The 24,995-nt window shown below is 36.9% G+C and overlaps 2 protein-coding genes across 4 annotated transcripts in view; one reads left to right on the top strand and one right to left on the bottom strand.

The window, feature by feature from the left end:
• Nucleotides 1-631: 631 nt before the first annotated feature.
• LOC124132254 lies at nucleotides 632-13,004 on the bottom strand. The gene is made up of 4 exons (XM_046496095.2): nucleotides 12,879-13,004; nucleotides 6,495-7,034; nucleotides 5,613-5,729; nucleotides 632-4,541 (listed from the first exon to the last, which is right to left on the bottom strand). The coding sequence occupies exons 2-4, from the start codon at nucleotides 6,921-6,923 to the stop codon at nucleotides 4,017-4,019; spliced, it is 1,071 nt and encodes a 356-aa protein (XP_046352051.1). The 5' UTR covers nucleotides 6,924-7,034; nucleotides 12,879-13,004; the 3' UTR covers nucleotides 632-4,016.
• A 207-nt stretch (nucleotides 13,005-13,211) lies between these two features.
• The window catches only part of LOC124132253 (cyclin N-terminal domain-containing protein 1-like), a 37,931-nt gene continuing 26,147 nt past the window's right edge, over nucleotides 13,212-24,995 (top strand). Inside the window, exons 1-5 of one of the 3 annotated variants that reach the window (XM_046496093.2) lie at nucleotides 13,212-13,238; nucleotides 14,247-14,323; nucleotides 16,580-16,717; nucleotides 20,765-20,868; nucleotides 23,553-23,718. In XM_046496093.2, the coding sequence (XP_046352049.2) occupies nucleotides 14,306-14,323; nucleotides 16,580-16,717; nucleotides 20,765-20,868; nucleotides 23,553-23,718 (426 nt within the window). In that variant the 5' untranslated portion in view covers nucleotides 13,212-13,238; nucleotides 14,247-14,305. The other 2 variants (XM_046496094.2, XM_048394295.1) reach the window with 2 other exon arrangements.

Genomic DNA, 24,995 nt, shown 5'->3' with positions numbered 1-24,995 from the left:
CCATCTCACCCCATGGGGATTCGAAGGAGGAACAGGTCCCCAGTTCCCCTCTGACCATCTCACCAGGAGATTCTGAGGGAGGAACGGGTCCTAGCCCTCTGACCATCTCGCCCGATAGGGATTCCGAAGGAGGAACGGGTCCCCAGTTCCCCTCTGATCATCTCGCCCCATGGGGATTTGAAGGAGGAACGGGTCTCCAGTTCCTCTCTGACCATCTCGCCCGATAGGGATTCCGAGGGAGGAACGGGTCCTAGCCCTCTGACCATCTCGCCCGATAGGGATTCCGAAGGAGGAATAGTCCGCAGTACCCCTCTGACCATCTCGCCCCATGGGGATTTGAAGGAGGAACGGGTCTCCAGTTCCCCTCTGACCATCTCGCCCGATAGGGATTCCGAAGGAGGAACGGGTCCTAGCCCTCTGACCATTGAAGCTTTATAGTTCAGAAATGAGGAAAAGACTGAACAGAGGTTGTCATGGTGGTAGGGGTTTGAATCAGATGTGGAATTTGTAGAGATACAATTGACTATTAACGACACACTAGGTTTGACTGCATTGGGTTTGATTGTCCCATGTAGTAGTTATTACTCAAAACCAGTATTTTACATCACAATGATCACACTGACAAAATACATTTTGATTTGTTAATATTTATTTTGCTCAGGATGATAAGTTGATCATGATGACACAACATCTAATAAACATTGAAGTGTATAAATGTTGATAACATATGAGTCTTTTTACAAATTATACAGTTTGATTCCAGTGTACTACATGGTCAAAATACTTCAGGTTAAAAAAAAACTTAGTCATCAAGAGTTTAAACAAACCTGATTCTCAGAAAATAACTTAAGATTATGCAGCCTCTCATATGCAATGATCAAAAGTATTAAGGGAATGCTCAAAACAACAGTGTTTCTAATGTGATTCACTACTGACACAAACGAATGGCTACTCGCAAGCAGTGTTCGAAATAACCACCTTCAGATTACGCGGTGGCACCCTCGTTTCAGATTTGTATGGTTCCTTATGGCTCAATAAGATGGAGGCTTTTAATGTGTTTTTGGTTTGGTTTTCCTACTCACTTGAGTGTCTGTCACCAGCAGTGACCTGTGATCCCATCAGACACAATCAGTGAAATTAAAGTTTTTGTACATTGTGTTTAATGTAGCAAGTAATACGAATGTTTCATGAATATTATTTGTTTTCAAGGCTGGAATTTCTTGGCTCAATCATAGCACCACCATGGCTACTAGTGTTATGTCCCTTTTATGCCCCTCCTATTGACCATTCAGATTCCACCTCTAATATCACTTCAAGATGATCTAATCGATAATCAAATTCTATATTGTCATAAACGGGTCTTACTTCATGAAGTGCATCAAATCACATGAGCACCTTGATTAAAAACATGAAAAGATTTGGAAAATATGTGGAAACCCCCAGTTGACGGTACACATGTTTTGCAAATCCAGCAATCAACCGAAATCTGCCACGACAGTTTACGAACCAAATGTTGATTTCGTTACGCAATTTTGATTGGACCTTGCATAGACTCATAAGTCCAGCCAAAACATAACTCCAGCCTCGTTCGGCAAGTGTGGAAACTGGACTTTTATAGTCAATTACTCCCTTGCCTCAGGAAGCGGGAACATTTAGTCAGGGCCTGAAGCTTATAAGTCTGTGGGTCCTGTAAGCATTTCTTTTATTTCAAACACTGCTCGCATGTATGCCAACACCCTTCCTCCGTCCTGTAGATAATTGTGGCCCAAGGCATTGAATTGGCGTTGTTTTGAATTGAGATTCCGCAACCTTCACTTTGTCAGCCTGCTCTGTGGTTCATGTGGACTGCATTCAATTTCACATTGTCAGTGGTTTGAATCCAAGTACGCAAGTCAGGATATTCAATCAATGGGTGCTACATTACGATGTCAATACTTCTCCCATTTTCATAAAACAATATTCCTGTCATTTTGATGTTAGTGTCTCAAACTTTGATTACACAAAACAGATAATTATCAAACTATTTTAAATATTATGAATACAATGTGTACTAATTCAATCTGAATAAATTAAACATCATTTCCATATCAAAACTTCTGTGTACAAACTTTTGCTTTTGTATCTAGATATGTTCTACATCATATTAATAAACACAAGGGCCATGAAGTGAGCATAACATACAGGTGAAAACTTAAGTCTACATACAAAAATACAAAAATATGTGTTATTGCAGATCTACAAGCTCCTTACCCAGTGTATCATTCCTTCATTCTATACTGATGAAAACCGGGGATCCATTCATCACCATAACTATGTTCGGGAAGCCACATTTCTATCTTTCTTATCACTAACCTAGCACAAATTCTGTCGCTCGGGAGCTTGAAATCAACAACCAATCAAAATGCCACTTCTGAAAATGAGATCAACATTCAAAATGCACCCTTATACAAGAGATCTCTGTATGTTTAATCAAATCAGAAAACTGTTTTTTACATGTTTTATGCACTTTTAGCTGGGAAATGCTATCCTGAGTATAAGACCTGGGAGGGAAGTCCTTGTGCTACACAAAGTTCCCAGTTGTATTTGAGACTTAAGGACCAAGGTGAGTTGAGAAGTGGCAATATCAACACTTTTTTTAATTATGAAGACCAGTGTAGTATGAGTGGTAATATAATAATTTTAGCATTGTGTCATTCAAACCAGACTCGAAATGAACCTGCTGTAGAAAATGGTGATATAATACACTGGATAATGGAGAATGCATTTACAGACACTACCATAAACAAAAGATCCTCTTGTTTCAATCAATGACAACAACATATCAACTAATGTGCTGATATTTGTCAGCCTCTCTCCTGCCACTGAATCAGTACATCAGTGTACCCTGACAGCGTGGACTGACCTGACGCATGCACCACACATCAGGCAATAACTATACCCAAGCTGAGAATATCTGCATGATTTGATTGTTGACAGCTGGTAAAGTTTCCAGACTCGCTGACTGGGTTGATACATGCCATCGTATCCCAATTGCATAGATCGATGTTCATGATTTCAATACTGGATGGTCTAGTGCAGACTCAGTTATCTACAGACTGCCATCATAAACATGTACCGGTAGTTGGAATATGGCTGAGTGTGGGGAGTGTGGCGTAAAAAACAAACAATATATAGCTGTATGGATGAATGGCTAGATACACAAATCCTCACTTGCCCTTATTGAATTGTCAAGATTGTGCCTCCTCACTCCTCAATACAAAAATATACAAACAGTATTGTTTCCATTTTAAAACAAAGGTCTGGTTATTAATAACCCTCATTAACAAGACTAAGAATACATAATTGTCCTTTTTTGGGTTCACATACAGTACTTTGATCAAATGACTAATACTTTGTGCTTATGAATAGATCATGTAAATGGTTCCTAATGTTCGTCAGTATTTTCTTGCCACACAAACAAGTACCTACACTCCTCTGCTCATCACTGTTTCACAACATCCTTGTGTGTAACTATTTGATGGAACCCATGTCCCCCAGTGCATGACACTACAGTCAAATGCTAAGAACTCTCTGCCTGCAACATGTTCAACAAATAATCAAGCTAACAGACGTTTTTCGTGATTCTATATACCAGGTACACACCAAAGAAAACCAATATGGGGATAATGACATGAGGTGACCATGGCAAAATAGGGTCTCTTCCCTAAACAAGCCTCTGTACTTTGATCAGTATGGCCTGGAAACAGGATAGGCTTGATTTGAAATCATAAAGTTGTCTTATCACAGATCACAGAAACAACTATAAAACTAAATAGAATATTTCATCCTTCCATGAAAGCAAATTGTGTTGAAACATGGAGAGAAAGAGCAAGAAGTCATTATGTACATCTATAGTTGTGGGTGACGCTTCCAGAAATACTTTTGATAATTTCCTACAACATGCTCTATTCACAGGAACATCTTCCCACTGTCAGTTGAACATGCTGTAAATCTAAAAAGTCAGCATGGTTAAAAAATCAACTCACTGACCTCAGCTTAAACTGAGGCGTTGTGTAATTCATGCCGTCTTTACTGACAGTTCCAAAGATCTTCTCCGATGAAGAATATTTCGACACTTCGAAATCAAACAATAGTCCTAAAATAACATTAAGGGCTGACATATCATAATGGTGGCAGCCTGAATATTTAAATAAGGGTTTTCTCAGATAGTTGCAGCCTACGTTCTGAGCACCGGTAGGACTAATACATTCTTCCAACAACGCACACTTCACCCAGGGAAGCATCAGTTCTCGGTGGATAGTCTCTGTGTTGTATATTACAAGATGGCTGGATTCTACAGCTCGGTGGAAATAAAATTCATCAGGTTTTGTTTTGAAGAACTGAAACATTTTTGGGTGAGTTAAAGAAGATGTGGGGTCTTGTATTGTCCATGCAGCTATCCCTGAGGCTTGTGCCAGGGCAAGACTTTCGTTGATCTTGCTGTTGGTGAAGTAGAGAGATGTGTCAACCCACATGACAGCTCCGTACTCAGTCAGCAGTTCCTGCAGAAGAAAATACAGGCAAATAAATGCAAGCAAACAAAGTCTCATTGTAAAATGGATGGGAGTGTGTGCAGCAATCTGACCGAAAATGTTGTGAAATGATTGGATCCTGGATTTCTTTCTGACTTTCCTATGAAAACGTCTCTTGTTTTCCTCCATCCCAAATTTGAAAAGTTTGGGTTGGTGAAAGGGATAACACATTACATAAACATCCGGTTTGATCAACATTTATCAAGACAACTTTGATGTAGTTGTGATCTACCCCATTCTGCTAACCTTGCAGGTTCATTTATCACTGAAGCACAGGCGTCAGCCACTGTATCATGATGTCAAAGCATGACACAGCCATGACAGCATTCCAGCATTACGCAGCCATGACAGCATTACAACATGACACAGCCATGACAGCCATGACAGCATTACACAGCCATGACAGCATTACACAGCCATGACAGCATGACACAGCCATGACAGCATTCCAGCATGACACAGCCATGACAGCATTCCAGCATGACACAGCCATGACAGCATTCCAGCATGACAGCGTTCCGGCATGACACAGCCAGGATAGAGTTCCAGCATGACATAGCCATGTCATCATTCCAGGATGTGATGTCATGTTTATCTCATATTTCTTCTGTGGAAAATTATTAGTAACTTTAGTATTTCACTATAAAAATTAAGTCTGTCTGTAAACATTAAGTGTTTATAGATTTGTGGGTGTTAATGAGTATTAGACACCTGGAAATGTTAACATGAGAAACCTCTGGCTAGTGCTGTCTGTTCCAAAGGACATTTCCAGTCATCAAATGCTCAATAACATCTGCAAATCTGAAAACTCCTGTGTATACCCTAAGTGTTTCAAAATGTCAAGAAGAGTCACACATGCATCAGCTGACACTGGCAAAACTACATAATTAGTTAATGTAAAGTAAAGTTAATGTAATACTTTACGGCATTACCACAAGGAAATCAGTCAGGATCTTATCACTAATCAATGGTCACAATTGTCATGTTACTGATTAGAGTGCTGGCCAACACCCCTACTGACCAAAAGCATGGGTAACTCACCTGAATACATATAGGCCGGTAACTCTTTATGTCCAGGTACTGCACATGTGAGGGATATTTCTCATAGTTCAAAATGTTGATTCTACAGTTCCATGTGCTGTTACAGTTCCTTCGTAACTGAAATGGCAGACATCCTGAATATCATCATCAAAGAAGCAGCATCATGTTCAGCATAGGCGACTATCAACAGCATGTCCACTAGAGGTGTAACGTTACGGTAGGGTCGCAATACAATACGTATCCAGAAACACTGTACTATGGGTGCGATACAATTCATATCCTGTACCTATCCAGATACTATGGGTGCTATACGATTCATATCCCAATAATGATATAGTATATAGTATATATAATGAATATAGTACTTTCATTACTTTCATTACATAAAGTTCACATTCTATATTTTTGCATGTGAATCATAACACTGAATCATTTGTTTTTTTAATTTCAGAGACTGAAGATTGGATATTGTGGGGCACAAAACAAATGGGCTAAAAGGCACTTAGATGTTATGCTATTTACAGCCAACTGGGAAACACTAAACATGCTAAAGAATCTGTGAAACCCTTCATCCTCCATGCATAGAGCCACCAAAGGAATAGGAAAACCCAAAATGATGCAGGTCTCGGACGTTTACCACTTTGGTGAAGCCCATGAGACCAAGTATGGTGCTGACAAACCTGGAAATATAACTGGAGTGAACCAGGATTCAAACCCACGACCACAACTTTCTGGCGTGCCTTAGAAATTCAACTCTGCACAGCGAACTGCGGCACCTTAGACAAATGGGCCACCCATGTCCCCTTATCATTTGGGGATTCTACAATAGCAAAATACAACAAATAACTTATTTGACATCTCATATTTTCATATTCTTCTCACCATGGCTTTCTCGGTCTTGGAAACTCCGAGATCCACAAGTACGAGATGTCTGGTCTCCATGTACTTCCTGACAGAGTTTATAAAGTACACAGTCTTCTCCATCCTACCCGGCTCCACACTGGTGGCTATGACGGGCAGAGACTTCTGTCCCGACCCTCTGTGTCCTATCAGCACTGTGTCATCCGAGAATCCCAATGCATTCAGATACACAGGGTCCACGCTTAGTTCTTGCATGGACTTTTTCTGCATGTTTGACGGCAGATTTTTGATATTGTTGATTTGTTTGTGAGTTTTGGTGACAATAACACGAAAGCTGGTTGTTGGATAGTTGAAGAGCCATAATGATAAACTGGTAGCTCCAATGAAGACTACGATGATATAAAAGTTTTTGGTTTTCATTTGATCTAGCATAGAATGCTGAACCTTCATAGGAGACTTGGCCAAGGTATTTGTTAATGAGACATGCTGGTAAGCGTTTGTACTTGCAATACTGCTGCTGTACTGTAGATCCAGTCAATGACAACAAAATCTCAACGTTATCTGAAACAGTTGAAAATTATCTCATGATTATATGTACATGTATTAGCACACACATTTTGTCGTTTGTTTGTTGTCTAAATCTGCACACAGCAATATTCCAGCTAAATGACAGCGGTCTGTAAATAGTCAGGTCTGGGCCAGACAGTCCAGTGATTGATATCATGAGCATCAATCTATGCAATTGGGATACGATGACATGCATCAACCGATTCAGTGAGCTTGACTGCCCGATCCTGTTAGCATGGTTAGTCGGCTCTTACGACAAGCACAGTCACCTGTTATGGCAAGCATGGGTTGCTGACGACCTATTCTACCCTTGTTGCACACATCTGTAGATAAGGAAACAGTCCAAGAATATGTACTTTGGGTAGGCCTGCAAAAGCAAGGGGACGGAAGTTTGGAAAAATTAAAGAGATGGTCTGCATGGTCCCTGAAATGTTGATGCTGTCATGCTATCAACCACCCATTACCTGCTTGAGATTGGATTATTTACAGGCTGCCAAGACATGGCAGGACTGAGCGTTAAACAACATTATCCTGGGGTACCCATGGAGCAGGAGGGTTGACTCTCTATGCATGCCCATCTTATCTCTTCAGGATGCTGATACCACAGAATCCCCCAGTTCCCCTACTGCCGTCTGAGCAAGCAAACATGCACCTTCAGCCCCCCCCCCAATCCATGGATCTGAATGGTATGTAGGATAACACATATAACACATGGGAAGGAACATAGAAAACAGTAGCAAGGCAGCAACTGTTCATTATCTATCCATTCAGCAATCTGGGCTCAAAAATTTTGAGATGTAGTAACAAATAATAGGCTGCATTTATCAATAAAGTTGCACTAGCGCATGTTTTACAGAGTTATATCGGATTTCCTGAAGAAAGTCAAATCATCATAGTCATAACTATGATATTGATAATCCTATCATGTCAAAATGAAAGACTTTAGGGTTCTCCAGATTAAACAAACCAGCAGTAAACAAAACTCTCCAGTACCCACTTAATTTAACCATGTTTCCTGTTTAACTTTCTTTCATTATTTCAATCAATGACTTCTAATGGCCTTGGAAGCCCAAATACCATATCTCCTTCATGGCTTTGTCCATTCCAAACCTGTCTTTTTCCTCAGTGAAGATGGACATGGCTCATACTAAATATTTATGAAGACGCAGATATTCCCTGACTTTAACTTTCTAACAATAATTTCAAACACTGATAAACAAAGGGTGCACAGTAAAATGCAGATTTTTTTCAGATTTTGAATTACTTACACTGAAAACACTCTTGGCTCTGCCCTGACCTCAAAAGGAACATTTCCGCTCAAGTGTACTTACTACATGTATAATGAAATGACAAAAGCCATAAAGCAGCAACATTCAAAGCCCCTTTGATCATTGTTGATAATTGTCTGCCCAGGAAATAAAAGGTCACTTCCTGATGTTCGAAATAAAGCAGGAAAGCCAAACGGTCATTGCCATAAGGATTGACAGAGCTATTGCTGAAAAGTACAATAAACTATGGTTATAATGAACTCAAAGGGACCACTAATTTTAATTCATTATAACATAGTTCATAATAAGCATATATACTGCAAATGGCTAGGACAAAAGACAACAGTTTCTTACATCTGTTAGTTTGTTATAAGCGTATTCATTATAACCCAGGCCACAAAGTTGCGACTAAATTGGTCGCCATGGCGATCTAGTTTTGTATTTTGCGACTGGTATTTTCATGTCAGTCGCCAACTGGCTCCTTGTCTTTAATTAAGTTTGGCGACTAAATATCTCTTGTCATAAGATATTAAAAAAGATCGTTTTTAATATAAGTGCGGTAACTTCAGTGAAAAAAATCGATATCAGAACATAATAACATCGACAAGATCACTGTTGGCCATGTGTTCTGTTTTCGCTTTCGATATGAAGCTCCATACCTGGAATGAAGGAAGCACTTACCGTTATTAAGTAATGCACTAACGATGTTAAGAGTTTAGTACCCACGCATGCGCTGTACGACATCCGCCCAGGTGACAGCTAAGGCGGTCTTTTCGCCGTTCAAAAACACGAAGTATTTTTCTATATTTGCGCAAGTCAAAACAACAACAAATCGTTGTCAATCGGCAAATGATGAATACCGTATTTTCTTTAGTATAGTGCGCACCCCTCTCTAGCGGATTCAGTATTTTGGGAGGGGGGAACAGGGGTGGAAATTTGCCATTTCCCGACTCTCGGGGCAAGTAGAAATACGAGGTTGGGCAACAAAATCACTTACTTTAATTTGTCCGGAGGCAAGTAATATTGGAAATTACCATCACTGTCTACATGTCTAACTACTTGTAAAATGGTACAATAAATTGGCTGAGAGAGATTTCGTAACATCGCCTGTTTTTTTTCCGTAGTTATAACAAGCGATTTCATTAGAATAAAATTGGTTTCTAATGACGCTTTCTTGCCGAAATCTGCTACAAGTTTCGTGATTGGTCAATTTTGAGCACATGACCTCAGGCAGCCAATCAAATTTCAGCGGTGATACCAAGCTCGTGTTTGATAAATTTCAGAAGTTGGCGAAAGATTTTTGTTAAATCATGTTATTCTGAACTAAAAGGCAGGAAATCACGATATATATTAAAAATATGGAACTTCGTGAATGTATCGTGCTAGGTTACAAGCTGTGACAGATTTTTCATGCATATATTTTTGCATTAAACATCGTGTCCGAGCCGAGAATTTAAGGCGACGAAAGCCGAGATGTCATTTGACTTACATTACACGCGATCGCACGAAAAGATGGAAATAATAACTTAGATGTAAGTTTGATTACTTTTAGATATATTTTTGTTGAATTTATTTATTACTTTGTATAATATATAAAAGATTTGTTTAAAACGTCTTTATTTTGCTCTTTGAGATGTTCGATGTGGACCCGTTGTTGAAATGTGTGTCCGAGAATTATATTTTCAATAACATCGCGGGAAATAGTGAATAATTTTTTGATTTAGTGATAAAAAAATGATAAATTGATATGGAATGCGTATTTCAGACATTGTGAAATGTGATAGATTTAATAAATGAATGATATTATAGGTAGGTCCATACAAATATATACTATTTTGACGTGACTAGATATATCTACCCCTTTAGCGAATGAACGGGTGATGAGAAACTTGGTCAGTACAAATTCGAAATTTGAGATAAAAAATCACCAGACATGTTGATTTACCGTTTAAATTGTATTTTTTTGTTCTGCTGGGCATTGTTTTATATCCAGGGATTAAGATTACCATGTGTATCTTCTCGTAAACTAAGCCGGACACAGCAATCAGCTGTACACACAATTTCTTGGAATTTACCGGTGATTCAGTCAAGTCACACCCAATGATATAAATTTACAGGGTTTTAATGCAAGGATCGGCAAAAAATGTATCCGAAACTTCTTCTTTTTATCAGGAATAATATATTCCAATATCTTGTTAATTTAGATGCAGCTTTTACTAAACATATTTGAAATAATAATAACCCTAAGCGAAGCAGCTGATTGCTATTACCGGGTATTACATGGTTTTACATGGAACACACAGTCTGACCGGTCACCGTCAAGGCTCCCGTGCACGTGATCGCGTGAATTACGTGTTGACATAGAATCGTCCAACAAAAACAAATATGACTTTTAACGAGTCAAAGTATGACATTTATGACAAATGTATCCATTCTCTGTCAACTAAAGTTCGTTTCAAGGCGTCAATAGCGGTAATCTGACCGTGGTTTCTCTTAATAACCGTTAGTTAGATCTTCTGATCGCTTCACACACGATTTCGCCGAAATAAATTAAAATAATATTAAAAGTAATTTTGAATAAAATTAATGAAATAAGTTACTAACATAAGTCCAGATATACAAAGAACACTTTTTATAGTCAGACAGTGTAATTACATGATTTATTTGCGTACTTCAGTATGGATTTGTTGACATGGTATTTCCGGTGTTACGTGCTTACAGTAATGTCTTTCCATGGGGGAAAAACATCAAAACTCATTATTTCGTGTATAATGCGCACCCCCTTCTACACAGCTGTGCTTTTTTTAAAAATAAATGCGCAGTATACTCAAGATAATACGGAATGCTTTGAATGGCGAAGCTGACACGGAAGTTTCGTCGTCTGTCTACACGTTCGATGAACCAAAACCTGCAACTGGCACCGGTAAACTGTCAGATGATGTTACTGACACAATGTTCTAAAGCTTGTTTGTCTGAAAAACTCAAAAGCTTCAACAACACGTCAACAGTTGTTGTTCATGATACAAAACTGATTATTCAAACTAATGGATTTTTTTATTTTTTTTTATGCAGAGGCTCAGTTAAATTACAATTCATTACTTTTGGCTCCTTACATTTTGTCTTGGCTCCTTGAAATTCTATTTGGCTCCTTGAAAAAAAAATTTAGGAGCCAAGTGGCTCCTTTGAATTTTTTTTAACTTTGTGGCCTGTAACCATAGTTTGTATAAGCATATGTACAGCAAATGGCCGGGACCAAAAAAGCCAGTTCATTATATCTGTCAGTTCATTTAAAGCATGTTCATGATAACCGTAGTTCATTATAAGCGTATACAGGAAATGGCCAGGATAAAAAAAAACAGTTCATTACATCCGTCAATTCATTGAAAACATGTTCATTATCAATGAAGTTTACTGTAATAGTATTAAATGTAGAGTGTCCCAACATTTAAATACTATACCAGCAAACCTAAAGGAACTCAGGATGTAACAATACACATCTCGATACACACAGGTCACGATACAATACTACCTCTATATTTTGGAATAACAACACACAGACAATGAAATACTCATGTATTTCAGAGGAAGGACAGAAAAGGTGTTAACTGCTTCCATCACAAAAATAACAAGGATGCCAATCATGATACCCCAAGGACAAGTATGGCTTTTCATGCTGAAAACTTATGTATCATCATCTGTGCAAAATCTGTGACCCTAAAATATGTTACAGAGCAGACAGTAGTTGTGGACGAGTGCCTAATTTTCAAACAACACCTGTTTTCAAACAGGCACATTGGTCGTGATTTGTTGCACTATAACAGGAGATGTGACTGACAGTGCACACATCTGGCCTGTCAAAATTGGGTTCACGTGAAATACTGTACATCACTCAGGACAGTCTGTCTTGACTCAGAATTTTGGTGCCCATGTTATGATGAAAATATAAAGCAAAACAGAGTTTTTTGGTTCCATAAAACTGTCAAAAATATGTTATAACATTCACATTTTATGAACACGTTTCAAACTTTCAATGACTCTCGTGTTTATCATGTCTACAGTGGGAGTTGTTTGGACTCATTCAGAGTGTTGCCACTAATTTATACTAAAGACACTCTTCATATCTCACCAAACCTCGTGACTTATCATGAACATAAACATAAATAGCTCAAATTCAAAATATCAACAAATTACAAGTTTCATCACGTTTCGGACATTAGGTTATTCCTTTAACTTAGATAACTAAACCATCCCTAACATGAGAACTAAATTATTTCTTACTTTGATTCGCCCAGATCGAATCAAACTCAAAGGACAAGACTTTACCCTATAAAGTCGTTTTCCTCAAGCAAGATCAGTGAACATTTTGAGAGGCATTATAGATATAAAGCACTAGACAATTAGTACGTGATGACATCTACTGTTTCATATATGATGGAAACCTGGCCATCACTTAGGCCTAGTCGTTACGGTTAGGTTCCCAATCTTCGTGAGTATGAGGAAGGAAAGCTCCTCAGATCTATACTACCTACACAGTCCGGTTAATTAATGAATACATTCACATGAGAATTACCTTCCTTCCAACTGCTAAATGTGTGGTGGTCATTAAAGAATCTCAAATTAACAAACTATATTTGACATATATTTTGTAAATGAAAAATATTAGTAAATGGATGTGCGCATGTCCAGACGATTTCCGTATCCGTTTGTTTGGGAGCAGTCTGTGCACGGAAATGATTTGTACTCAAATTAGAGATATATTTTCCACCGTAATGAGGGAAAGTTATTTAGAGCAGAAATAAAGAAGTTCTGTATCTCATTTAACGTAACGTTTCAGTAATAGACTTCCTATATTGATTTGAAGAGAGTAATCAATTGCAAATAATAACACACTACTGAGACAGGTGCTTGTCGTCTGCTTGTGCTAGTTTTGGTATAAGTTTGTGATGATCCATGTGCTTGTGTCTTACTAGTAATCGTATTCAATATTATTTTATATCACGCATGCGGAAATTCTTCCTGGGTTTTGAATATGTTCAGTAATCTGTATCTTTTGTCCTGTTGACAGCATGTTTTACTTATGCTTTACGTCACAGTTGAGCCTGCCGTGTCAACAGCTGGTCAAGCATCCAACTTGCTTGACTGGTTTCTCTGAAGCAGCCCATCTTTCTTAATGATATTTTATTGAGAGTGTGCACATATTCGTACGAAGAATATATAAAGAGAGATTAAACTAAAACGTAACATTCGAAATATTTGTTTGATCTGCTGTTCCAAACTTGTCTTGCAGTATCATTTATAATATATTTTAGCCAAATGGGTTATTATTAACTGACTTTTAGTTTTATTTCTACACTAGTAGGGCAGGGCGGAGTCCAAATTTACTACCCGGGTACCTGACTCCCCTGTTACCCGACTATACCTAGGTACCTGCTATAAGTCTCAAGAATTGGGTACAAAATGTCTGCTTGGAAATGTTTTACCGGAGCCCTGGCAAAAAGTATTCAGACACACGTATGAAACAATATGGTCATACATACACTGAAGTTGGTTGAAGCTTTGTCTTTATTCAAACATATAAAAGTCACAAGGAATGCATGCATAAGAAATAATAAGAAAGAAAAGCAAACATTGGTGTAACCATGAAGTTATAGTGTATCCAATACTATTCATTAAACACTTTATCACTTGACTAACCATGGGTCTAGTTAGACCTGCGGGTACCTGGGTCCTACTCAGTACCCACCCAACCCGAGTACCCGAGTTATCCATCCCAGCCCTAAATACTGGTATTCTTGTTAATAAGAAAAACTGTATCTCAGACTGGTTTGTAGACTTATTAGCAAAGCTAAGATATTTCCCTAGACCTGTGTTTGGACTAGTGACTCATTTCACTGAGTGATGTATTTTAAGTTTATAATTATCATGTTTTCTATTATAGAACTTTTGGAAAATATCGCCTTGACATGCTTTTTGGGTGAAGACTAAGAAAAAGAAAACATGGCATGTAAACCACAGGTAGTGAAGTTCCTGATGAACGATGAGTATTGTGTTTGGTTTGCTCTTTTATCAGAATATTTCTCCAATAGGTGCCCAAGCATTATTATTTTTGACTTACCTGAGGTATGAAGCCATTTTCAGGGCCTACAGGACTCAATTTGAGGAATTTGATCTCACTTGCACCAGGTGAATGTTGACATGAAAACTAAGTTGCATCAAACAAAACCTTGCACCCTAGTCCCATAAATTGATCTACGTTGGAACATAGGCTGTTCTGCTGCCAGTGTCACATAAAAAAAAATGACGCATTGCTGTGATGTAAAAAGAATGTGCATATAAGCTTTAAACCCACAGTTTGATAGACATCAAACCTGAGAAAGCAGGATTTTTACACATATCTATTAACACTGAGATATATTATGTAGTTTGGTAAATAAAAGGTATTGGATGTATTCAAAGATCGATCTTGTGTGGACAAGTAAGGGTTAGTCATACACAAATTATTTTTTTTACATGTACTCAGTGCATGTTGATATAAATATTAGGTTGCACTTTTCAATAAGTTGCACTTGTGCATGTATTATATAGCTACATCGAGCCCTGGCCTATATTAGTCCGCAAGTCCACCTACCAAAACCGGAATTAGAAACTTACCAGTGTAGGTTAGTATAATTATAAGTACCAATAAAAAATTTCATACTTACAGTAGTTTGACAATATTGCGTTGAAACAATGAATGCAATTTTAAAATACCTCAAATTCCAAGAAAATGAGAACTTAAATAAAAATCCCAGTTTATATGCTATCAAATACTGAATGATTCCCAGTATGTCTGCCAGAAGAACTTGTTTTGAAATTCTACACAAATCACTGCTTAGTAGGACCAAAGGTCTAAATATGCTTGGGCATGCAATGTTTTTATGTCTGTCCATAGTATGTCCTTTGACTAATTTTCTATCATTTACATTTATAAGTCTATATACAGTTACACTAGCATGTATGGAATATGAGCATGTTATTATATATTATGAATTAAGAAATACTACATTTTAGTATAACTGTATACCTGATACATATACATTTATTACTTGAAATCATTTTATGAAGATATTACAGAATATACACTTGGCATATACCTAAGTCAAACACACAAGTAAGATGACCTAAGAATACAATACAAGATTACAGTATTGTAATACAATGCTGGCCAAAGCTTGTAGTAATTGCTGTAATTCAGTGACAGTGATCAAGTGTTTGCATGGAGTAAGTGAGGTTTAACGCCACTGTGAACAGTGTTCCAGTCATATCACAGGGTGTCAGCTTAATGTGGGAGGAATGCCCGAAGTGATGCATGTCGGATGTCTACCACTTTGGTGAAACCCACAAGCATGGGTATGGTGCTGACAAACCAAGAAACATAATCAGGGCAAACAAAGAGTCTAACCCACAATCACAGGTTTGTGGCCTGCCAAAGGGACACAACTCTGTATAGCAAATTGTGACACCAAAGATGACTGGGCCACCTGTGCCCCTGTTACTCCTAGAAATGCATATCCTTACAACAAGTCTATGCTATGTGGTTGTACATTGTTTTTTCATATCCTGTCTTTCAGATAAATTCAATATGTAATTAAACCTGAAAGTCAAGGAGTCCCTGTCATAACCCAAATGATAGAAGTTAAAGATTTAGGGGGTACCTTGATTCAAATAACATAGGGGCGATCTCAAGGACCCCAGGACCCCCCTTAATTTTGAACACTGTATAAATATATATGTTTAAGGATAGGCTTATTAGGAATCAGATTGTTACATAAGATAAAGAGAAATGGAAAACAATGCTGTAAATGTCATAGTTTTGCTGTATCCAACTAGTCTTTTTTAGGGGAAAAAGATGATTTGAAAACTGGAGAACAGCAACTTAAATAAGAAAACAATGAGTAAAAACATCATTACATGAATAGTTTTGGAGTTGTCTGATGGGGCTGTAAAAAGACAATTTGAATTCAGGACCTTGTCTTGGACTATTCTTGTTGTCTTACTGTCACTTGAAACCCTACAAAACAATAAGAACAATTGTACAATTAGAAGACAAGTTAAATTTGAGGATTTGACTTGAAATCCCAAACTTGAAACCTCACTTCAGGTTCAGTACTAGCATGGGGAAGGGATATATATGTTCCTATTTTGGAGTTTTTTCTCTTTTCATATGGAACTGAAATAATGGAAAAAACGATAAAACTTGAATGTTCAATGTACACATGCGAAATGTTTCAGAATGATGTGGGAATATTTGGAACCCCCCAGGAGCCCTTCTTCAACCACAAGGAGAGTGGTGTCACACCTGAACTCTTGGAACAATGGCTTCTTGATCTCAGTGCCATGAACTCAGAGAGACTGAATGGCAACACAAAGGTATAAGTGAAATACTCACCAGTGAAGATCCAGGTCAGAATAGTCTTCAGCAACCCATGCTTGTCATAAAAGACGACTATGCTTGTCATAAGAGACAATTGACGGGATGATGTGGTCAGGCTTGCTGACTTGGTTGATACATGTCATCGTATACCAATTGCGTGGATCAATGCTCACGATATCAATCACTAGATTGTCTGGTCCAGACTCGATTATTTACAGACCGCCGTCATAAAGAAGCTGGAATATTTAGTCAGTTGGCCAGGGGTGAAAAACAAGATTTTCGTTCCCACATTTTCCTGTATACCTTAAACCTTTGCTATTGCATAAAGGAGGTATCTGTACAAAATTTTCATTGGGTAGTAAGCTTGCAAGTGTGTGCGTGAATTTTCAGGAAGTCAAAATTGCATAAATTGAAGGGAAAATGCATAATTTGACAAAATTGGCTGTAACATTTTTATTAAGTCATTAAACTATCCAAATTATGTCTTTGATTGTGTTCGCTTATCTCAATTTGGCAAACATTTTGTTTCATATAACTGTTATTCTAATTCTCAGTGGAAACATTGATAAAAATAATGTTTTTTTACTTCATTTTCAAATCATGTGAGTAGGTAAAACACTAATTCCATTGAATTGTGACAATAAAAACCACTATAACTGGTATCAAAATCTGCCGGAACCATTGTACTATCCTTTTCACAAAACAAAATGAAAATATATTACATCGGGGCTGAGATATTGTATACAATGTTACCCCACCCCCAAAAAAACAATTTTGACGAAAATTGCTTATTGAGATATGGTGGTAGATTATGTTGATGTAGTGGATGAGTGGGATAATTGCAACAATGCTTAAAAACACCAAACTAGAAAACTCATAAAGAAAAATGATGTTTCAAGTTTTTCTGTGAACATCTGCGACGGCCATCTTGAATTTCAAGATGGCCGACATTTTAACCTGTTTTCAAAATCAAGATCTAATATAGTCATGGTCATGTTATATATCATATGAAAGCTTTTTACATTGTCCTTTCAATGATGTACCTTATTCACTGACTTATGTGGTAATCTTATCCCCAACAATAAAACAAATGATAAATCGAAAGCTAATTTCTCTAGCAACACCAACCAACCTCCAAATGATTCTGTCCTTTTTATGTTATACTCTAACAAACTCTAATGAACTGTAACAAAAGCTTGTCACCTCGATTCATACCAGTTGATGATGTAATATCTTCCTTAGACCAATCTGCAGCAATACCAAATCTACTTTAAACACATGAAGAGGCAGATACACGAATGATGATGAATGTCATGGATGCCTCATGCAATGTGTACGACCACATTGTCATTCACAACCGAGGCACTGATGTGTTATTGATACAAGTTGATAATGTACATCAATCTCTCACTCCAGATGTTGTAGCAGCTATACCAGCATTCCATGCGGTCATGGTTGTAGCCATGAACAAATAGCCAGTTCAGTGGTTTTGGCAAGAAGTCGACCTGGAACATATTTATCGCCCAACCATATATGTTGCAACCAACAGAAACCAAGAAACTGGTGCCTTCAACATAAAAAAGACAGAACCATTTGTCATCAAAGTGTACAATCCAGCATCGACTGCAACTAGCATTAATACACTTACAGCTGACATGTTCCACAGAGTTGGAGACCTTGAGGAACTCCCACCACACAAATTCTACTCAGATGTCAGCACCAGTGCATCACGTGGTGTTCTGCACACAAAGGAAAGGCTGACATTCCACCACCAGAAGAGTATAGGTGGTCGTCTACTGAGGAGGTCATAGAACCCATCCCAAAGACCCAGAAACGAAAGCCAGCACTGTGTCTAGAATTGCTCACCCGTAAATGCACAACAGGCAGATGCTCCTCATCCAGGTGTAGCTGCGCCAAGAACATCATGGGATGTTCCCATGGATGCAGTTGTGATACTCCCACCACACAACCTCTACTCAGATGTCAGCACATTTGCATCACGTGGTGTTCTGCACACAAAGGAAAGGCTGACATTCCACCACCAGAAGAGTATAGATGGACGTCTGTCATAGAACCCATCCCAATGACCCAGAAACGAAAGCTCACCTGTAAATGCACAACAGGCAGATGCTCCTCATCCAGGTGTGGCTGTGCCAAGAACAACATGGGATGTTCCCTTGGATGCAGTTGTGCTATGTCATGCCTAAACAGAAACAACTTACCTACCTCTCCAGATGAAGGGCACTAGAGGTGACATTATTTCATATTTTATTTTTAATACATTTTATTATACTTCAAGTATTCTCATGTTTGTTTCTTCACTCAAATGATAAACTAGTGAAATGCTCACAAAAAAGTGCAGTATATCTGCATTGAAAATATGTCGATTTAATTTAAATCTAAATTTGGGTATTGGTTGAAGTCGCTAGAGAAATTAGCTTTCAATTTTTATTTTTATTCATTGTTGGGGATCAATTTACCACAGAAGTCAGTGAATAATGTACATCATTGAAAAGACAATGAAAAAAGCTTTCATATGATATATTACATGACCATGTTGAAGAACTATATATTAGATCTTGATTTTGAAAACAGGTCAAAATGTCGGCCATCTTGAAATCGTAGATGTTCACAGAAAAACTTGAAACATCATTTTTCTTTATGAGTTTACTTGTTTGGTGTTTTTAAGCATTGTTGCAATTATCCCACTCATCCACTACATCAACATAATCTACCACCATATCTCAATAAGCAATTTTCGTCCAAATTGGTTTTTTTGGTGTGTATTGTATACAATATCTCAGCCCCTATGTAATATATTTTCATTTTGTTTTGTGTATAGGATAGTACAATGGTTCAGGCAGATTTTGATACCCAGTTATAGTGGTTTTTTTATTGTCACAATTCAATGGAATTAGTGTTTAACCTACTCACACGATTTGAAAATGAAGTAAAAAAACATTATTTTTATCAATGTTTCCACTGTGAATTAGAATAACAGTTATATGAAACAAAATGTTTGCCAAATTGAGATAAGCGAACACATTACCTGTAATCAAAGACATAATTTGGATAGTTTAATGACTTAATAAAAATGTTACAGCCAATTTTGTCAAATTATGCATTTTCCCTTCAATTTATGCAATTTTTTACTTCCTGAAAACTCCACACACACTTGCAAGCTTACTACCCAATGAAAATTGTGAACAGATACCTCCTTTATGCAATAGCAAAGGTTTAAGGTATACAGGAAAATGTGGGAACGAAAATCTTGTTTTTCACCCCTGACTAAATATTCCAGCTTCTTTATGACGGCGGTATACAGGAAAATGTGGGAACAAAAATCTAAACTAAGCCTCTTTTCCACTGGTGGCCAACTAACTAATTGCTGAGTGCAGCGTTAATCAATAAAATACAAAAAAAAATTAAATACTAACCTACAATACTCTATATGGATGGAGGGGAATGGCTTCTGAATCATACCGAGCCGATAAGGTTACCTTTCTGCACATGGTCCTGATGAACACCCACACTGTCAGGTGACATGCCGTCACCAAACCAAACCACCAGATCCAGATAACTTCTTATGACTATTGTCCTCATCCTCGAATAATGAAATATCACATTTATTATTTAACAAAGATAGCTTATGTGTGCTAATACCTGACTACTGATCCCAACCAGATTGTAACCACGTGATCAAAACTCAATGATAATGTTCATCACAAAATGGATATTTCTTAAAAAGCGTACTTTTCAATTCTTATCATTACTCTTACTAGTATTCCTTATCGCCTGATGGCTTGTTTTTATTTTATAAGTATTAACACACATGCAGTTATCTTCTATAATTAATAATCATGATATTTGTGATTCTATTTCAAGTGGCGAGTGTGCTGAGGGTCTGACCAGGGTGCCCAATGGTACTTAAAACCTTTTGCATTCCCTACATTACTTGACTAGAAGGATATCTTAGGTGAAAATATTACAATTTATACTCATTTACTAATATGTCAAGCTTGATGTACTGATGTTTGTTGTAGGATTGCTTTAAGAGTTTCAAGCATGTTGATTTGCTCTACAAGGCATGTGACAGGATGAAAATGTCAGCTCAAGTAAAGCTTTTAGCAGTGGAAATATTCAATAGGTGAGCTCTTTCAGTGAAACAAATAATTAAAGCGGTGAAGAAGAACTATTGAGTATATATGTGTGTGGGAACAATGAAATTTGCAGAAAATGTTTCCCAGATGCGAAGCTTTTGCTATTTCTAAAAATAAAATATTGAGGTTATTTAGAACAATTATTTTAATGCTAAAATGTGATTGAAAGTAGATTCAGTTTTACTGTAATGTTTAGACTAATAAAGCAAAATAAGAATAGATAAATAGATAAATATTTCAAGCACTTATTCTGCATGTTTTCAGAAAGCACAGTAACTGAATGTTATAAGCAGTATTCAAGCATATCACAGTCAGACATAATATATTCCGGTCTCACCTCAGATAGAATACAAATCAAATACAATAAGATGTGATTTGAGCCATGTGGAATGGAGAGACTTCTAAAATAATTGATAATAAAAAGCAGGTAAAATAAAATACCTTAAAATATATTCAAAATTTGTAGCTACAATATAAAATATTTTTTCTAAAATCCAAAAACAGTTTTCATGTTTTGGCATAAATTTAAATAATGTAAAGGACAGTTCGTAAAGACGTGGAACTCATATTCTACTGCATTTGGACTATGAAACCGCGTTCCCACGTAGCTACGTAGCTACATTATAAAATATTGTTTCTAAAATCCAAAAACAGTTTTCATGTTTTGGCATAATTTAAATAATGTAAAGGACAGTTTGTAAAGACGTGGAACTCATGTTCTACTGCATTTGAACTATGAAACCGCGTTCCCACGTGGTGTATTACTATGTCAGCTAGTTCACAACCACAGCGGTATCCTCCCAAATTCTGTACATGACAAAATCATCAGAGTCAAAAACCATAAAGCTGGGCAGCTGCCTGTTCCCTTTATCCTGAAGTGGACTAGTCTAACAACATGAAAACTGAATGATTAAAATAGAATGGTTTTTTCATGAGTCAGAAGATTTTTATATTAACATTATTATATTAAACTGAGTTAATATTTATATTTCCTTTATCGACAAAAAATCATCCTGATTATATATGAGAATAATTTTACAAAATTTTATCAATGTAAATAATTCTAGAAAATCGAGTTAAATAAAACAAAAGATTGTAATTTGTAATACTCGTAATATGGGATCATGCTGCATGTGGAGTTTACCGCTGTTGCCATTATTGTGTCCATTTCATCCAATCAATGATAGGACGATCCAGATTGTTTTTGTTTATAATTAATTAAAAACCCAAAGTCGCTAGTTTGTAGAAATTAAGGAACTTGAGTATTTTCTTTTCATTGCTGAACAAAAAGTTATGATAAAATGGATTCAACAGCAGGGGCTCGGTTGGTGACAATTGGGTTTGACGGTAGTGTTGAGAGAATTAAGAGGTCATCTGCTGCCTAAGCAATTTTGGTTGATCCGTGCCACTCTTTGGGAATCGTGTGTGAGTAGGGTACATACATATCTATTGGTATTTTTCGTATAAAAAAGATTTATGTTTTTGATAAGATTTGTTTTTTCGTATTGATATGAATTCATTTTTTATTTTCATAAATTGAAAGAAATTGGCTGATCTGTTTAGATACCTTCGAGTAGCTGGCCATCTTTCAGAAATAGAGTTATTTTGGCCTTCATTATTGCTTCTCTTAGCTTTAGGAGATCTCTGATAGATAGCTGATCTACCTGCAATTCTTGTTTTAAGAGTGGCAAGGGGAATGTTACATATTTATACCAGTGTTACTTTAATATCTTTTTAATTCGATTACTTACTTTTAATTGGTTGACTCACCTCATTTAATCTCTTATATGAAATATATGGTCATGTATGTTTGTATTTTTTTTCAAAGATACTCTAAACTTTATCTTATCAAGTTGTTATATGAATATAGTTACTTGTAAAGAAACCAACTTCAAGTTAACATATGGGCATCCTTCTTAGCTTCATCGCTCTCAGTTTGTTCCTCTCTATCTAATCCCTACTCCTGAACTATTTCACTAAGTGGGTAGTTTGCTTTTGTTGTTTTAACTAAGTGTAGAGATTATGGCGTATAGTTGTTTGGCGAGACAACCTTCACAGCTGCCTCGACCCTTGGCCAAGCAAATTCAGTAGTTGGTACCATAAGCAATAATCCATACCATTGGGGTACATTGTCAACATTATCCACCAGCTGGCACATTTGTTTAACTAACCAGTTGCCATTTAAATCCATTCTGAAGTAAAGTATGAAAAAGAATGATAATAACAGTACTTCAATGTTTTTTCAATATATTTTTTCTAGTTAAATAAATCATAGTTTTGATATTCAAATCTTAATATTGTGGAGACAACAATGTGTTAGAATGCTACAAGTACAATGTTAGTTGTGACAGTTTATTTGTTTGGTTCATGAGTTAGTTCATGAGTTACAGTGAAATATAATTAGTCTGGTGCTTCACCAATTTTTTTTGCTGGACAAGTTATCGTATGCACAGAAATGATACAGCTCTGTTTGTACTAGATAAGCTATAGTAGCCAAAGCTACTTTGAAATAATATACAGTTTGACTGTAAAGTCTTTACGCTTGTCTGTATATGTAAGGAAAGCACTACAGTGAGTACTATAGTCTTTTGGAAGTGAAACCTGCAGAATTCCTGCAGGAGTACCACCTGCATCTCACCATGTTCATGCTGTGTGTTCTTTGTGTGCCCAGGTTCATGACCAGACACATTGAGGAGCTGTATAATCATGTCCTTACATCAGACAGCCAAACCAAGAGGTCGGACTGGGACAAGATCTTAGAGAGGATCATCAAGCAGCAAGCTCTTCGGATTACCTCTTGTTGTCAGATTGCAAGCAAACTCACATCCCACCACAGGGTACTGTGTTTTTGTGTGCTTTAAAATGCAGACATGTTTTTGTTGGTGCCTTATTAATAATAATATGATAAGAAATGGATATTTGTAATGTGCATGGGCCATCCATTGACGGTCAAAGCACCAACACCCATTATTACTGCATCCGTGTACATTCAATTTTCTTTCTCATCTCCCTAGGGAGTATACAACCCATGCTGCCTGTGAGGTGCTAGAAGGTTACCAGTCACATAACCATCGCATTCTACTGGGTACCCATTCACTGCTAGGTTTAACAGATGTATTATAAAATATGAAAAAAGGCGCAACTGTATAAAAATTAGTTAACATCAGTATGGCTGCTTGATTCGTACTAACCAGACACCTAAGGATGTCTTCTGTTAGGATTTTGTTTTCACTGCTGAACTTTAGTTGTCATGTATCAGGATTCTGTTAATGGCATATTTATAGTAATTAGTTAGAATGAGTGATGCAGCAGATAATCATGGACTAAAATATAATAACAGACAATAAATGGCTGTATAATATCGGGTCATGTTTATAAATAAGTTGTATTGGTTCTAATTTGTAATTTTCTGGACAGCATTAAAATGGTAATAGTTATGAATAATGCTTGCAAAACTATTAAATTGCTAATAATACTAAAATATAAGAATCTGTATTACCTCATTTGTAGAAACTCAAATTTGATTTTTAGGATTGATGGCTGCAATTTACATTTAAAAAAACGTTACCGCTTTGAAGTTTCCCTATTTCTAAAACAAATGCAGGAATTTAGCTTCTATACTTCTAATTAAAATTGCCTAATTATCTGTATTTTTTAACAACATATGATATTTGATGTAATATGAACTAAGTTATTGTCAAGTTATAATGGCTGTGACGGCTCTCAACAAAAATAACAGCACACTTATCAGTAGAAGTACATTCATCTTGGAAGAAATGAGAATAAAAACATCTTTCCAATTCATTTTGCTCAAATACAGTTATACAGACAGACTCATGGAATTCAAGAGTGTCATCATCAGTGATTTGAAGAATACTAAGACATGTCAATGAAGTCTTTGTGGCGTCCGCATTTTGTTAATCAGCCAGAAAACGCATTGTTTTGTCCTGAAGATGTGCAACTTCTTATTGTAAATGTTTGTTTCGGCACATATGGTTAGGTGAAGTGTGGTTTAACGTCATGTTAAAGATTATTGCACTTGTATTGCGGCGTGCGTGTGTGTGCTAGTCTGACCTTTTATTATCTAGCACATTGAGATCCTAAATCCGCAGTT

Source organism: Haliotis rufescens, unplaced genomic scaffold (assembly GCF_023055435.1).
Source record: "Haliotis rufescens isolate VD_foot unplaced genomic scaffold, xgHalRufe1.0.p SCAF_13, whole genome shotgun sequence".
Taxonomy (NCBI): Eukaryota; Metazoa; Mollusca; class Gastropoda; order Lepetellida; family Haliotidae; genus Haliotis; species Haliotis rufescens.
Note: the sequence above shows the minus strand (reverse complement) of the source record. Positions and strands in the feature narration are given on the sequence as shown.